We start from the raw sequence: 15163 nt of genomic DNA, 5'->3' as shown, positions 1-15163 counted from the left end.
TGGTTCCCCTCCAGGTTTCCTCATTCTAGGGAATTCTTCCTGGCCACTGTCCTTTTGCTTCGCTTGCTCCTTGAGGTGTAGGCCAGTTGATTAAATGCCTAAACTATTTTTAACCACATAAAGTGGTTTGAAAATGTGACGCTGCCTGCTCAAATCCTATTTGGGGGGGAGACACTACACAATAGGTTAACAAATGTGACATCAATTTCCTCACTGCACATATGGAAATAGAGGTTGACATGGCTGATGCCAAACATGGGGTCGATATTCTAAAAACTCATGACACCTGCTGAACTGAAAACGGTTTGTACAAACTGTGCATTTTAATTATATAATTTTGAATGAAACAGTAACAATGTAGGGAAAAAAAAGTTATATATAAAAAAAAAATTAAACAAGAACAGGCTCTCGGTGTCATATCACGGTTGTTAACTGCTTGGTCACACATCAGTACAAAGCAGCCGTTGTGCTTATTCATGAGTCTCCCATCACATAGTCTTACAGTTAGTAACAGTTGACATAATCAAGGTCAGAAAATGTGTGGCAGTGCAGCCTTGAACCGTTACATGTGAACAAAAGGAACAGCAAGTAAACAGCCCTGCAAAAGTCATTTGATGCCGATTTGCTTACTGAGTTCACCTTGTACAAAAACACAGGTCCCATGTAATGTTATTGGTTTATATTGCATCATAGGTGTTTGTCTGAGCAAACAGGCACAGCTGTGGCTACCAAAAAAACAGTGAAACAAATATATATAAATGCTTTGTTCAATTGGTAATGTAGTTAGTGCACAGAATTCTATCATACAAAAATACCGGTCCCATGATGCCAGTTTGCATGAGGATTTGAAAAACAACAATCAGGTAACATGGCAGTGAAACACTGGGAAATGAATGAGTACCACAGTTAGGAGTTGGTTTCTAAGAGCTTACTGTATCAGACATTAAAGGTGATCTGTGGTTTACAATAACATGAATGAACAGATATTGGACTGACAACACTTGGACAAGGATACATTTCCCATGTCACCCTGCGTGCGCCCGAGAGACACGTAAAACTGGTGCGTTCAAGACAAGTCGGAAACTCCAACATTTTCGACTTGGAAATTCGTCGTAGAAAGAGGAGACCCAAGTTTTCTACCTGGTGGTTCATTTCACTCACCTGATGTCCCAGGTCTGAATCAGTCCCTGATTAGAAGGACAGCATTAACACCAGAAGTGTTTTGGCCTTTGATGACCAACATTGAACAGCCCCCGAGTTTCCAACTTGTCATAAATGCACCATAAAGGCATGGCCAGGAAGGTAAAGCATGAACAGTTTAAACCCAACATTACATTTGGTCCTCTACAGTGGGAATGTTAAGTGGTACTTCTGTGGTTTCCTCCATTCTTTCCTTCCATCGATCCATCCCTTGCTTTTTCTATCAGTCCATATCTTGATCACCCACACTCTGGCGAAGGTATTCCTCATAGAGCTTCTTCTACAGGAAGGGAGAGATACGCTGTTAGTAGACAAGCACGCGCACACACACACACACACACACACACACACACACACACACACACACACACTCACACACACTACCTTCTTGGTCTTTACCACCTCCTGCACATAATCCAGCTTTTCCTGTAGCTGCCTCTTCTGTCGGCCAGAGAGAGTGGGCCGAGATCTGCAGAGAGAGAGAGAGAGAGAGAGATGCTTAAGGCATAATTCATTGATAACTGGTGGCACTTGAAGTTGAACAAGATCCCGCCGTTTGAGAGTGTGCTCAGCTCTTACCTGAAGGAGAAGCGGGCAAGGATGAGGAGTAGGAATGAGAGGAAGATGAGTCCGCCACAACTGTAGAGCTGGTACTCCACAGACATAGAGTCAAACATTCTCACTACAGGAGCCTGTTGGGGACAAAGGGCAAAGAGTCAAATAAACACAAAAACTTCCCCCACTCCGTCGCACACACACGACCATGGTCAGATTAACACCCCCCCACACACCCCTTCACTCTGTCTCTCTCTTACAAATACACTGACCAGGTAGAGAGAGAGGGCCTCGATGCCATCATGCCCCAGGGACATCTCTAGCAGCTCTCTGGAGAGGCTGCCCAGCACCAGGGCTGCCATCAGCATGAAGGGGACACTGAAGCCCAGAAGAGCCAACACACAGCCCTTACAGCGCGCCCGCCGGTTATCTACACTGGTCTGCCTGAGAGACAGAAAGAGACCGAGAGAGAGAGAGAGAGAGATTGTTGTGTTGGAAAGGAGAGAAGATCAGTGATGTGTGCTCGTGTCATCGACAATATCCTCAGTCACTGTTTTTTCAGCAAGTTGAGAATGAGTGTAGGTGTAAAAACCACACTAAGTACGCAGGCGTGTGTTACCTGTAGTGGCTGAGTGTATCTGCAATGGCCTTAGTGATGAGCTCACAGTCCTTCTCTAGTGAGTTGAGTGTGTTCTGGACCGTCTGGTTGATGGTCTTCTCGATGGTGCGACATGCCTCCTCAATCTGGTTCACACAGCGACTGGGCTGGGGTTGGGACAAGCAGGTGGAAGGGAAGTTCAAAACATACGTACGTAGTATACATACATTTGATTTGTGTAGCTAGGATTGTCCCAAGATTGCCCAGGTTGGCACATCCAGTGACTTTCAGGTGCCGTGTACAAAAAGGTGGGTGCGGTGCGGTTCGCTACCTTGTTGGGGTTGGGGACATAGATGGTAGGCATGTCAAAGCCACACTTGTTGAGTCCCGGCCGCTTGCACAGCTCCTGGACGATCTGCATCATCACCCTCTGAAACAGCCATTAACATGACAGGGAGATTAGTTGATGTCATAAATTAAATCAGAGATTTCAAGCAGCAACCCCCCCTCTTATACACTACTGTTACGATGTTGTTATCTATGCATAGTCACTTTAATAACTCTACCTACATGTACAAATGACCTCAACTTACCGGTGCCCCCGCACATAGACTCTGTACCATTACTCCCACATAGACTCTGTACCATTACCCCCCTGTGTATAGTCTCCACATAGACTCTGTACCATTACCCCCCTGTGTATAGTCTCCACATAGACTCTGTACCATTACCCCCGTGTATAGTCTCCACATAGACTCTGTACCATTACCCCCCTGTGTATAGTCTCCACATAGACTCTGTACCATTACCCCCCTGTGTATAGTCTTGCTATTGTTATTTTACTGCTGCACTTTAACTACTTGTTACTTTTATTTCTTATTCTTATCCGTATTTTTAATTAACTGCATTGTTGGTTAGGGGCTCGTAAGTAAGTACATGTGACTAATAACATTTGATTGCACAACTCTGCCAGGACCTAAGATCAAGGGAGACAAGTTTTTTAGTACGATATCTCGACACATGGATGAAAATAATCATGGCCTCAACCTTCAAGCTGCATACTGGACCCTATTCCAACTGGACCCTATTCCATCCCCTTTCCAACTAAACTATTGAAAGAGCTATTTCCTGTGCTTGGCCCTAAGACTCATCTCTTCAGTGGGTCATATGATTGAGTGTAGTCTGGCCCAGGAGTGTGAAGGTGAACGGAAAGGTTCTGGAGCAACGAACCGCCCTTGCTGTCTCTGCCTGGCCGGTTCCCCTCTTTCCACTGGGATTCTCTGCCTCTAACCCTATTACAGGGGCTGAGTCACTGGCATACTGGTGCTCTTCCATGCCGTCCCTAGGAGGGGTGCGTCACTTGAGTGGGTTGAGTCACTGACGTGATCTTCCTGTCTGGGTTGGCGCCCCCCCTTGGGTTGTGCTGTGGCGGAGATCTTTGTGGGCTATACCCGGCCTCGTCTCAGGATGGTAAGTTGGTGGTTGAAGATATCCCTCTAGTGGTGTGGGGGATGTGCTTTGGCAAAGTGGGTGGGGTTATATCCTGCCTGTTTGGCCCTGTCCGGGGGTATAGTCGGACGGGACCACAGTGTCTCCTGACCCCTCCTGTCTCAGCCTCCAGTATTTATGCTGCAGTAGTTTGTGTGTCGGGGGGCTAGGGTCAGTCTGTTATATCTGGAGTATTTCTCCAGTCTTATCCAGTGTCCTGTGTGAATTTAAGTATGCTCTCTATAATTCTCTCTCGGAGGAGGAGGACCTGAGCCCTAGGACCATGCCTCAGGACTACCTGGCATGATGACACCTTGCTGTCCCCAGTCCACCTGGTCGTGCTGCTGCTCCAGTTTCAACTGTTCTGCCTGCGGCTATGGAACCCTGACCTGCTCACCGGACGTGCTACCTGTTCAACGCTCTAGAAACAGTAGGAGCGGTAGAGATACTCTGAATGATCGGCTATGAAAAGCCAACTGACATTTACTTGATTGATTGGATTATAAAATAAAGCTGGCCAACTCCGTCCCAGCCAACTGTCAACCTCATTGATATTGTGGATATGTATAAAATGTGTGTAATAGGGAATTTCCAGGTGTAATAGACACAAAAGCGGTCGTTGATAAAGTTATTTTATTTTTTTATCTCTAGTTTTGTATGAAACCTCCAGCAAGGAAGCAGAGAAAACCAGTGTGTCCTCGGAACTGGCACCTTTAGACTGGCGCCAATACTATCAGCAGGTTATGGACAGTTACCCTTCAGTTACCCTTCAGTTACCCTTCAGTTACCCTTCAAGTCTAGTGACCAAAAAACCTTTCCCGAACAGAATCATGTGCATTACAGAAAAGGAAAAGCATAATGCGTTAAGCACTTAACTGAACATGAACTGTATTCATCTTAAAACTTCCCACTAGAGTGTGTGTGTGTGCGTGTACCTGTCTGTCCGACTCTCCCCCGGCCTCGTCGGCCTTGCTGAGGTAGAAGCGCAGACGGTCGCCGTGCTTCTCGTTGAGCTTCTCCACGATGTTGAGGGTGCGTTTGCACAGCGCCTGGCCCATGGGGTCAAAGAACACCAGGATGAGGTCACACAGCTCGCCTGGGATGGGACAGAGACGAGCCTGTTATGTTCTGTTCAATTAGCCAGATCGAGAAATGCAGAAACATGAAAGACTGTAGCCATCTTTACACACAGATGTGTGTGTGTGTGTGTGTGTGTGTCATGATGAAACACAGAGATGAATAAGAAAACATGCTGTAAAGTCAACAGTACCTTCACAGAATTACACACCCTACACCACACACACAGCGCCCTATTGTGGTGACCTACCCAGCCACATGATGGCCTGGTCCACATCGAAGGGGTACTTCATGTCCCCGTCCACCAGGCCAGGAGAGTCCACAAACGTCACCAGGCTGAAGCGCTTTTGCCTCGAAGTGCAGATCTCAGTACCCAGGTACTCAGACACACCTACAGGCAGAGAGAGAGAAAGAGAAATTAAAGTGATGAAAGAGTGAGTGTGTGGGAGGGGGAGAGACCTTTACTTGAATGGTATTTTCAAACATTTCACTCAGTGCTGACTAATGTTTAGAATGGGTTGTCAGAAATACAATGGTGATGACAGCATGACTATCACATCATATACAGTGGCGAGAAACAGTATGTGAACCCTATGGAATTACCTGGACTTATGCATACATTTTCATAAAATAAAATCTGATCTGATCTGATCTTCATCTACGTCACAACAATGGACAAAGACAGTTTGCTTAAACTAATAACACGTTTTCATGTCTTTATTGAACACACCGTGTAAACATTGACAGTGCAGGGTGGAAGAAGTATGTGAACCCTTGGATTTAATAACTGGTTGACCCTCCTTTGGCAGTAATAACCTCAACCAAACGTTTTCTGTAGTTACGGATCAGACCTGATCAACAGTCAGAAGGAATTTTGGACCATTCCTCTTTACAAAACGGTTTCAGTTCAGCAATATTCTTGGGATGTCTGGTGTGAACCGCTCACGCGGTCATGCCACAGCGTCTCAATCGGGTTGAGGTCAGGACTCTGTTTGGGCCACTCCTGCTCTTAAGCGTTTTACGTATTGTAGAGTCGTCAACAGAGATGCTAGCATCTTCCAGAGATTTCTGTAAGTCTTTAGCTGACACTCTAGGATTCTTCTTAACCTCATTGAGCTCTGTACTGTGCTCTTGCAGTCATCTTTGCAGGACGGCCACTCCTAGGGAGAGTAGCAACAGTGCTGAAATATCTCCATTTATAGACAATTTGTCTTACTGTGGACTGATGAACATCAAGGCTTTTAGAGATACTTTTGTAACCCGTTCCAGCTTTATGCAAGTCAACAATTCTTAATCTTCCGTCTTCTGAGATCTCTTTTGTTCGAGGCAAGGTTCACATCAGGCAATGCTGTATTCAATAGTTTAAGCAACTGTTTGTCTGTTGTTGTGACTTAGATGAAGATCAAATCCAATTTTATGACCAATTAATGCAGAAATCCAGATAATTCCAGAGGGCTCACATACTTTTTCTTGCCACTGTATTACAGGGGGTTCCGGAGTCCTACTTTGACGCGGACGAATGAGGTTGAATCAACTCTGAAATCTCACCTTTGAGCTCGTGTAGAGGTTTGAAGTGTGGGTAAAGGTGCAGCGTGGCATTTCCCTAAAATACACCAAGAAACCAAGCCAAAGTTGACATTCTGCGAGAAAAATACATCCACCATACACTGTGTGAGCACTTACTCAGTTAAAAAGTCAAACCCCTCAAAGTACCTCAACGAAAGTGCATGAATTGAGGAACAAACTGAAGTTGAAGAGGAAATTCACTCCGAACTGTACCAGCTGTACTCACAGTCAGAGACTCTCTCTTGCGGCCACTTGTGACAAAGCTGAAGCCTTGCGTCTCAATGGCCACTCCTGTGCGCTGGATGTGTTCCTCCACATACCTGAGACAGAAAGTTTACAGCAGACATTTTAACAAGCACCCTCTCTGGTATTCACGTTATACGAGGTGTATGTCCATACACACACACACACACACACATTAACAAATGGACCACGGGACATAATTACAATGACTTTGAAGCAAAGGGAAGCATAGGGGACAGTAGCATCAGTGTAGGGAAAAGTCCCAGTCTCTGATGGAACACTTCTCAAAGTGCATCCTTCTCTCCACTCTTCCTGTGGCTGTCAATGGTAAACCTCGATCTGAATGAACATTACCAGTTGATGAAGGAGCTCTTGCCGGCAGAGTGGTTGCCCATCAACATGACCGTGATCTTTTTCCTGGGAGCCAGCAGGGTCACACCAACGGACTGGGCCACTGCTACCAGCCCTAGAATGGAGACATGAATGGGATGTGATCAGGACACTTAGCCAACATGGGCTAGCTAGCTGTGATATAAATACTAGCTTTAAAAATCTTGCTCGTTGACGTGACGAGTTTCGTATAATGCCGGTTGATCAACTGTTAGTTTACTAGTATTAGCCACTAAGCTATAGCTAGCCAGCTAATCTAGCTACCACTAACTATTGCTAACAACTCCTACTGGTAGTTACGTTAAAGCGGCAATCCTTAACTGAAATATTAACAGTGTCCTCCCCGCCACGGTTTCAGTCAAATACAACCACTTCAAATCCATAGATTACGCTCTGGATGCAAGGGTTCTGATGGGGTTCGACTGTTGAACTAAGCTCAGGCATTTATACGTTATATTCTTCATGAATCAATGGGTAGCTACATACCATTCATCTATAAGCAACCAAGGTTCCCCCCCACAAAAAAAATGACCAATGACCAATGACCAACGGGTAAAATCATTTGTTAATTCTGTATTTAATCCTCTGAAATCAAAATGTTCCAAATCTAATTTCTCGATCATAATCCGTTCAAAAGTGTAGGGCAAAGTGACTCCTCTTATCAACTGTGCACAAGAATGTCCTCTGTTTTGTCTTAGGAATTCAGTATTGTCTGTGTTGGTCTTGCCAACCCCCATTTTCATACCTCTGAGAAGCAAAAGGTAACACCATCTAGCTCTGATATTCTATATACACAAAAGTATGTGGACACCCTCTTGGCAGTAGAATGACCTTACTGAAGAGCTCAGTGACTTTCAACATGGCATCCTATCCTACAAGTCAATTAATCAAATGTCTGCCTCTGCTAGAACTGCCCCGGTCAATTGTAAGTGCTGTTATTGTGAAGTGGAAACATCTAGGAGCAACAACGGCTCAGCCGCAAAGTGGTAGGCCACAGAAGCGACAGGACGGGCCGCGGAGTGCTGAAGTGCGTAGCGAGTAAAAATCTGTCTGTCCTCGGTTGCAACACTCACTACAGAGTTCTAAACTGCCTCTGGAAGCAACATCAGCCCAATAATTGTTAGTTGGGAGCATCATGAAATGGGTTTCCATGGCCGAGCAGCCGTACACAAGCCTAAGATCCCCATACGCAATGCCAAGAGTCGGCTGGAGTGGTGTAAAGCTCACCGTCATTGGAGCAGTGGAAAAGCGTTCTCTGGAGTGATGAATAACGGTTCACCATCTGGCAGTCCGACAGACAAATCTGGGTTTGGCGGATGCCAGGAGAATGCTACCTGCCTGAATGCATAGTACCAACTGTAAAGTTTGGTGGATTAATGGTCTGGGGCTGATTTTCATGGTTCAGGCCCCTTAGTTCCAGTGAAGGGAAATATTACATCTTGAATAGGAAGGTCAACCGCGAGCCAGGCCTAATCGCCCAACATCAGTGCCCGACCTCACTAATGCTCGTGGCTGAATGGAAGCAAGCCCCCACATGATTGTTCAATCATCTAGTGGAAAGCCTTCCCAGAAGAGCGTAGGCTGTTATAGCGGCAAAAGGTGGGGACAAACTCCATATTAATGCCCATGATTAAAAAGAATGCCTTGTAATTCTTGTTAATTCCTTGTAACTTAAGCTTTAGGCCTTGTACGTGAATCCATTCATTTTACAAAGTAATTAAATACACTTGTATTTAGAATTCTATTCTTCATTGCCCATTACTGTTACTCAAGTCTCCATGCATATTCCTATGTATACTATGGGGCCAGATAAAGATCATTTAATGGGATACTTGCTTAGTCTTATTACGTGTCGCATGTGAGGTATATAAACTCAGCAAAAAATAAAAACGTCCTCTCACTGTCAACTGTGTTTATTTCAAGAAAACTTAACGTGTAAATATTTGTATGAACATAAGATTAAACAACAGACATAAACTGAACAAGTTACACAGACATGTAACTAAACAGAAATTGAATAATGTGTCCCTGAACAAAAGGGGGGGGGAGGGGGCAAGATAAAAAGTAACAGTCAGTATCTGGTCTGGCCACCAGCTGCATTAAGTACTGCAGTGAGTCTCCTCCTCATGGACTGCACCAGATTTGCCCGTTCTTGCTGTGAGAATGTTACCCTCCAAGTTCCCGGACATTTCTGGGGGGAGTGGCCCTAGCCCTCACCCTCCGATCCAACAGGTCCCAGACCTGCTCAATGGGATTGAGATCCGGGCTCTTCGCTGGCCATGGCAGAACACTGACATTCCTGTCTTGCAGGAAATCAGCCATACTGCTCATTCTGTGCGTGGTGACATTGTCATGCTGGAGGGTCATATCAGGATGAGCCTGCAGGAAGGGTACCACATGAGGGAGGAGGTCTACCCTGTAATGCTCAGCGTTGAGATTGCCTGCAATGACAACAAGCTCAGTCCGATGATGCTGTGACACACCGCCCCAGGTCATGACAGACCCTCCACCTCGATCCAGCTCCAGAATACAGGCCTCAGTGTAACGCTCATTCCTTCGACGATAAACGCAAATCCGACAATCACCCCCTGGTGAGACAAAACCGTGACTCGTCAGTGAAGAGCACTTTTTGCCAGTCCTGTCTGGTCCAGCGACGGTGGGTTTGTGCCCGTAGGCGACGTTGTTGCCGGTGATGTCTGGTGAGGACCTGCCTTACAACAGGCCTACAAGCCCTCAGTCCAACCTCTCTCAGCCTATTGCGGACAGTCTGAGCACTGATGGAGGGATTGTGGGTTCCTGGTGTAACTCGAGCAGTTATTGTTGCCATCCTGTACCTGTCCCAAAGGTGTGATGTTCAGATGTACCGATTCTGTGCAGGTGTTGTTACACGTGGTCTGCCACTGTGAGGATGACCAGCTGTCCATCCTGTCTCCCTGTAGTGCTGCCTTAGGCGTCTCACAGTACAGAGATTGCAATTTATTGCCCTGGCCACATCTGCTGTCCTCATGCCTCCTTGCAGCATGCCTAAGGCACATTCACACAGATGAGCAGAGACTCTGGGCATCTTCCTTTTGGTGTTTTTCAGTAGTCAGTAGAAAGGCCTCTTTAGTGTCCTACGTTTTCATAACAGTGACCTTAATTGCCTACCATCTGTAAGCTGTTAGTGTCTTAACGACCGTTCCACAGGTGCATGTTCATTAATTGTTTATGGTTCATTGAACAAGCATGGGAAGCAGTGTTTAAACCCTTTACAATGAAGATCTGTGAAGTGATTTGTTTTTTTACGAATTACCTTTGAAAGACAGGGTCCTGAAAAAGGGATGTTTCATTTTTTGCTGAGTTTATAATATACTACATATTCAAATATGAAATATTACTGCCCACTACAAACATTACTGGAGTTTTTTTTATCTCGGTAGGATGGACAGAATTAGGGTGACAAACAATGGAGGTCAGAGGGGGGGGTGATTTTTTTTTTTTTTTTAAAAGTGGCAAAATAAAATAAATTCTGGAAAATTGCAATGTCAGCTATTCTGTATCCTGTGCCAGAATTAAGGCTGACTACAATCAGTTCTGTCATCATGAGGTGCTTTGAGAGTCTAGTCAAGGATCATATCACCTCTACCTTACCAGTCACCCTAGACCCACTCCAATTTGCTTACCGCCCCAATAGATCCACAGACGATGCATTCGCCATCACACTTCTCTTTTCCCACCTGGACAAGAGGAATACCTGTAAGAATGCTGTTCATTGACAACAGCTCAGCATTCAACACCATAGTGCCCTCCAAGCTCATCATTAAGATTGAAGCCCTGGGTCTGAACCCCAGTTGCACAGGGGCAGCCCCAGGTGGTGAAGGTAGGAAACAACACCTCCACTTCGCTGATCCTCAACACTGGGGCCCCACCATGTTGCGTACTCAGCCCCCTCTTGTACTCCCTGTTCACCCATGACTGCGTCGCCACGCACGCCTCCAACTCAAATCATCAAGTTTGCAGACGACACAACAGTAATAGGTTTGATTACCAACAATGAAGAGACGGCCTACAGGAAAGAGATGAGGGATCTGGGAGTGTTGTGCCAGGAATATAACCTCCCACTCAATGTCAACAAAACAAAGGAGATGATCGTGGACTTCAGGAAACAGCAGAGGGAGCACCCCCCTGTCCACATCGACAGGACCACAGTGGAGAAGGTGGAAAGCTTTAAGTTCCTTGGCATACACATCACTGACAAACTAAAATGGTCCACTCACACAGACAGTGTGGTGAAGGCGCAACAGTGCCTCTTCAACCTCTGGAGGCTGAAGAAATTTGGCTTGGCACCTAAAATGTTTACAATCTTTTACAGATGCACAATTGAGAGCATCCTGTCGGACTGTATCATCGCCTGGTACGGCAACTGCACCGCCCGCAAACACAGGGCTCTCCAGAGGGGGGACGCATAACCGGGGGCAAACTACCTGCCCTCCAGGACACCTACACCACCCGATGTCACAGGCAGGCCAAAAAGATCATCAAGGACAACAACCACCTGAGCCACTGCCTGTTCACCCCACTACCATCCAGAAGGCAAAGTCAGTACAGGTGCATCAAAGCTGGGAACGAGAGACAGAAGCTGTTTTTCAATCTCAAGGCCATCAGACTGTTAAACAGCCATCACTAACACATTAGAGGCTGCTATATATACACACACACACACACACACACACACACACACACACTAATATCTTTATATTTAAGAAAAGTGCGCTTGTATGACTCTCATACAGGGGACGAGTTTGCAAAACGTAGCTCTTCGTTTCCCAATCCATTTCCCAATCCAGAACCTTCACAGTGCGGTAGCTTGGAGTTGTTCTGGAGGTCCAACTATCAGTGGAGAGAGCTAGATAGGGTGTCGGTATCAATTTATTTTCAGTTTCTCTCTGTGATGTTTCATAGAGTTTGGGAATGACTTCGCCGCTGAAATGTGTGCGGGACATTGTAACGTGGTTCAACTTCTCTCATCAGGTGACGAAATCCCAAGTCACTAACCACCGTATAGGGCTGCAAATCTTTGGCTATGAAAACTCCCACTGCTTTCGTTACTTCTTTATGTTTTTCTGAATTTTGTCACAAATTGTTATTGGAAGGCACCAGTGAGACTGTTGTGTTTTCGCTAACGAGTGGACTCTCCTTGCTCCAGCTCCACCTGCAAGGGATACGGCCAGGTGAGGGCGACGTAAACGACACATCACGTTAGAAGTGTTTCCACTCGAGTAGCCGACAGTGGCAAAGCAATGCTTGCAAGAATGTATTTTGTTTGTTTACGGTCTTCTTTACCCTCGTCATCGTATTGAACGCTGAATCCAAAATGTTCCCACACAGCGGATTTGAAAGACGGCGGTGCCTCTTCAAATTTGCTTCTCTTTGTCTCACGAGCGCTCAACATTGTCATGTTGTAGCTGAGAGAATATTTGTTTTTAGTTTCCCATGTCATTGCAAATCGTCCATTGGTTGTTTAAGGGGGGGAAGGGGTTGCGCTTACTGTGGTTGCCACATTGAGACATTGCCATGGAGTTAAGTTGTTCAGCCCTCAGGAGAACCCTAACGGCCTGGTGCCCCAAGCAGTTGCCTGCCGGGCCTGTTCACAAGCTGCACGTCTGGTTCTGTGGATCTGAATGTACAACGTGCGTCTGCAGCGCAATAAGCATGTTTTGGAAATGATAGGAAAATGACAGGAATATCGAAATTCCACGGTTCACGTGCGTATTGAACCGTGGGGGGGGGCGTACCGAACCATTTGACAACATACTGTGTACCGTTGCATCCCTTGTATGCATGGATAATAAAACAGAGTAGCAGCAGAGTAAAAATTTGGGTGGGAAATAGTCAGGGTAGCCATTTGATGAGCTGTTCGGGAATCTGAGGACCCATGCCAAATATTTTCAGTCTCCCGAGGGAAAATAGGCGTTGTTGTGTCCTCGTCACCACTGTCTTGGTGTGTTCGGACCATGATAGTTTGCTGGATGTGGACACCAAGGAACTTGAAGCTCTCAACCTGCTCCACTACAGCCCCGTCGATGAGAATGGGGGCGTGCTCGATCCTCCTTTTCCTGTAGTCCACAATCATCTCCTTTGTCTTGATCAAGATGAAGGAGAGGTTATCCTGGCACCACACGGCCAGGTCTCTGACCTCCTCCCTATAGGCTGTCTCATCGTTGTCGGTGACCACTGTTGTGTCGTCAGCAAACTTAATGATTGTGTTGGAGTCATGCTTGGCAATGCAGTCATGGGTGAACAGGGAGTACGACATCGTTGATGCACTGATGAAATCAGTGAATGATGTGGTGTACTCCTCAATGCCAACTGAAGAATCCCAGAACATATTCCAGTCTGCGCTTGAAATGCAGTCTTGTAGCTAAGCATCTTCGTCTCTCGTCTCAGAGAGAGTCACTGTTACTTCCTGCTTTTGTTTGTAAAGCAGGAGAATAGAGTTATGGTCAGATGGAGGGAGAACTTTGTACGTGTCTGTGTGTGTGGAGTAAAGGTGGTCTAGAGTTTTTTTCCCTCTGGTTGCACATTTAACATGCTGGTAGAAATGAGGTAAAACAGATTTAAGTTTCCCTGCATTAAAGTCCCCGGCCACTATGAGCGCACGTTTTGGTTCATGTCAATGCAGAGCTATACAGAGCCCTCCACATAGTAAACCAATTTGAGAGGTGCACAGCGATGTGGTACGGAGCTCAATTTGGCCTCTGGAGGCTATGCAATTACGTCACACCATCCACACCGCTTTCTTATCAAGCATAAATTGTCTCTTGTCCATAGGATATAGTGTATTTGTCATTTTAGAGAACTATCGCTTTAACAAAATGTGTGATGAACACGAATTAATATATTTGATGTGATTTAATGAATCCATTAAACACATGTACTTTTAACATTCTGTGCCAGATAGAACCTCATGGCTGAACCCAGATTAAAAACAATGAACACAATAACATATTTGGGGGCCAGGGCTAAACCAGGGTTTAGCTTTGGGGAAACCCTGCCTATAGCCACCGGTTATGTTGCTTATGTCTGGAGCCAGCCCTGCTCAGAACTATGCTTTGTGAAGATGGACCCTTATAGTCCCAACGTCTGATTTGTCTTTGTAAAATGCATTTTATAACAAACATTTCAACACTATATAGCTGACAAAGTACAAATCTGTCGTTCTGCCGCTGAGCAAGGCAGTTAGCCCACTGTTCCCCGGGCGCCGATGACGTGGATCTCGATTAATGCAGCCCCCGCACCTTTCTGATTCAGATGGGTTGGGTTAAATGGGTGACACATTTCAGTTGAAGGCATTCAGTTGTACAACTATGAATCCCTCTTCCCTTTCAACGTAATGCTAGCTAGCTACTAGCTAACGCGTTAGTCAGAATCAATGAGTCATACCAAATATAGCTAGCTAAACATACAGGCTGAATGACATTCCGACAGCAAATGTCTGCTGAAATTGGTTGATATCTTCATTAAATCTTCATTTGATGAGACATTAGCTAGCTAACTCACCACTGTCGGCATCGATGTACAATTGATGACAGTCTCGTAAAATGCGCTCATCGCAAGACACACTTCCAGACAAGGAGTCGGCATTTGCCGCGATTCGGCTCTTGATTTTCCCAGACATTGCAAAACGTTAATCCAAACGTATCAATGAAAATAACAAATGTTGCTTTAAACTATAAAAGTATTAACTAGCTACTCTTTAAATTTCAGATTGATCTAAAAAAAATGCCCCTCTTCTTACTCATTCTAAGTTTAAATTACCCCGGTCGGTAGTAAAGGAACGTAGGAGCCACGTAGTCAACTAGAATACGCAAAGCCTTTCGGGTAGTGTAGTTCCTGGTTTTCCCTTTTCTTTTGTATCATGTCGTTTGCACATGCATCTACTGTGCAGTTGTATGTGGTCAGTCATGTTACGTTTTTGTAATACAAAATCAAATGAAAGAATTGCACCACCAACTAACCCTACACACATATACCAAGGTATATTTGTTTACATAACACTTGGCTTCA

At 45.5% G+C, this 15163-nt stretch overlaps 1 protein-coding gene across 1 annotated transcript; it reads right to left on the bottom strand.

Annotated features, from left to right (window-relative positions):
- Positions 1–290: 290 nt before the first annotated feature.
- On the bottom strand, positions 291–14957 carry LOC115110000 (uncharacterized). The gene is made up of 12 exons (XM_029635303.2): positions 14657–14957; positions 7082–7193; positions 6711–6804; positions 6467–6521; positions 5169–5309; positions 4777–4937; positions 2685–2783; positions 2375–2520; positions 2028–2199; positions 1780–1892; positions 1585–1669; positions 291–1480 (listed from the first exon to the last, which is right to left on the bottom strand). The coding sequence occupies exons 1-12, from the start codon at positions 14772–14774 to the stop codon at positions 1424–1426; spliced, it is 1353 nt and encodes a 450-aa protein (XP_029491163.1). The 5' UTR covers positions 14775–14957; the 3' UTR covers positions 291–1423.
- Positions 14958–15163: the final 206 nt, after the last annotated feature.

The sequence above is a fragment of the Oncorhynchus nerka genome, linkage group LG26 (assembly GCF_034236695.1).
Source record: "Oncorhynchus nerka isolate Pitt River linkage group LG26, Oner_Uvic_2.0, whole genome shotgun sequence".
Taxonomy (NCBI): Eukaryota; Metazoa; Chordata; class Actinopteri; order Salmoniformes; family Salmonidae; genus Oncorhynchus; species Oncorhynchus nerka.
This window is presented reverse-complemented; position numbering and strand designations above follow the sequence as displayed.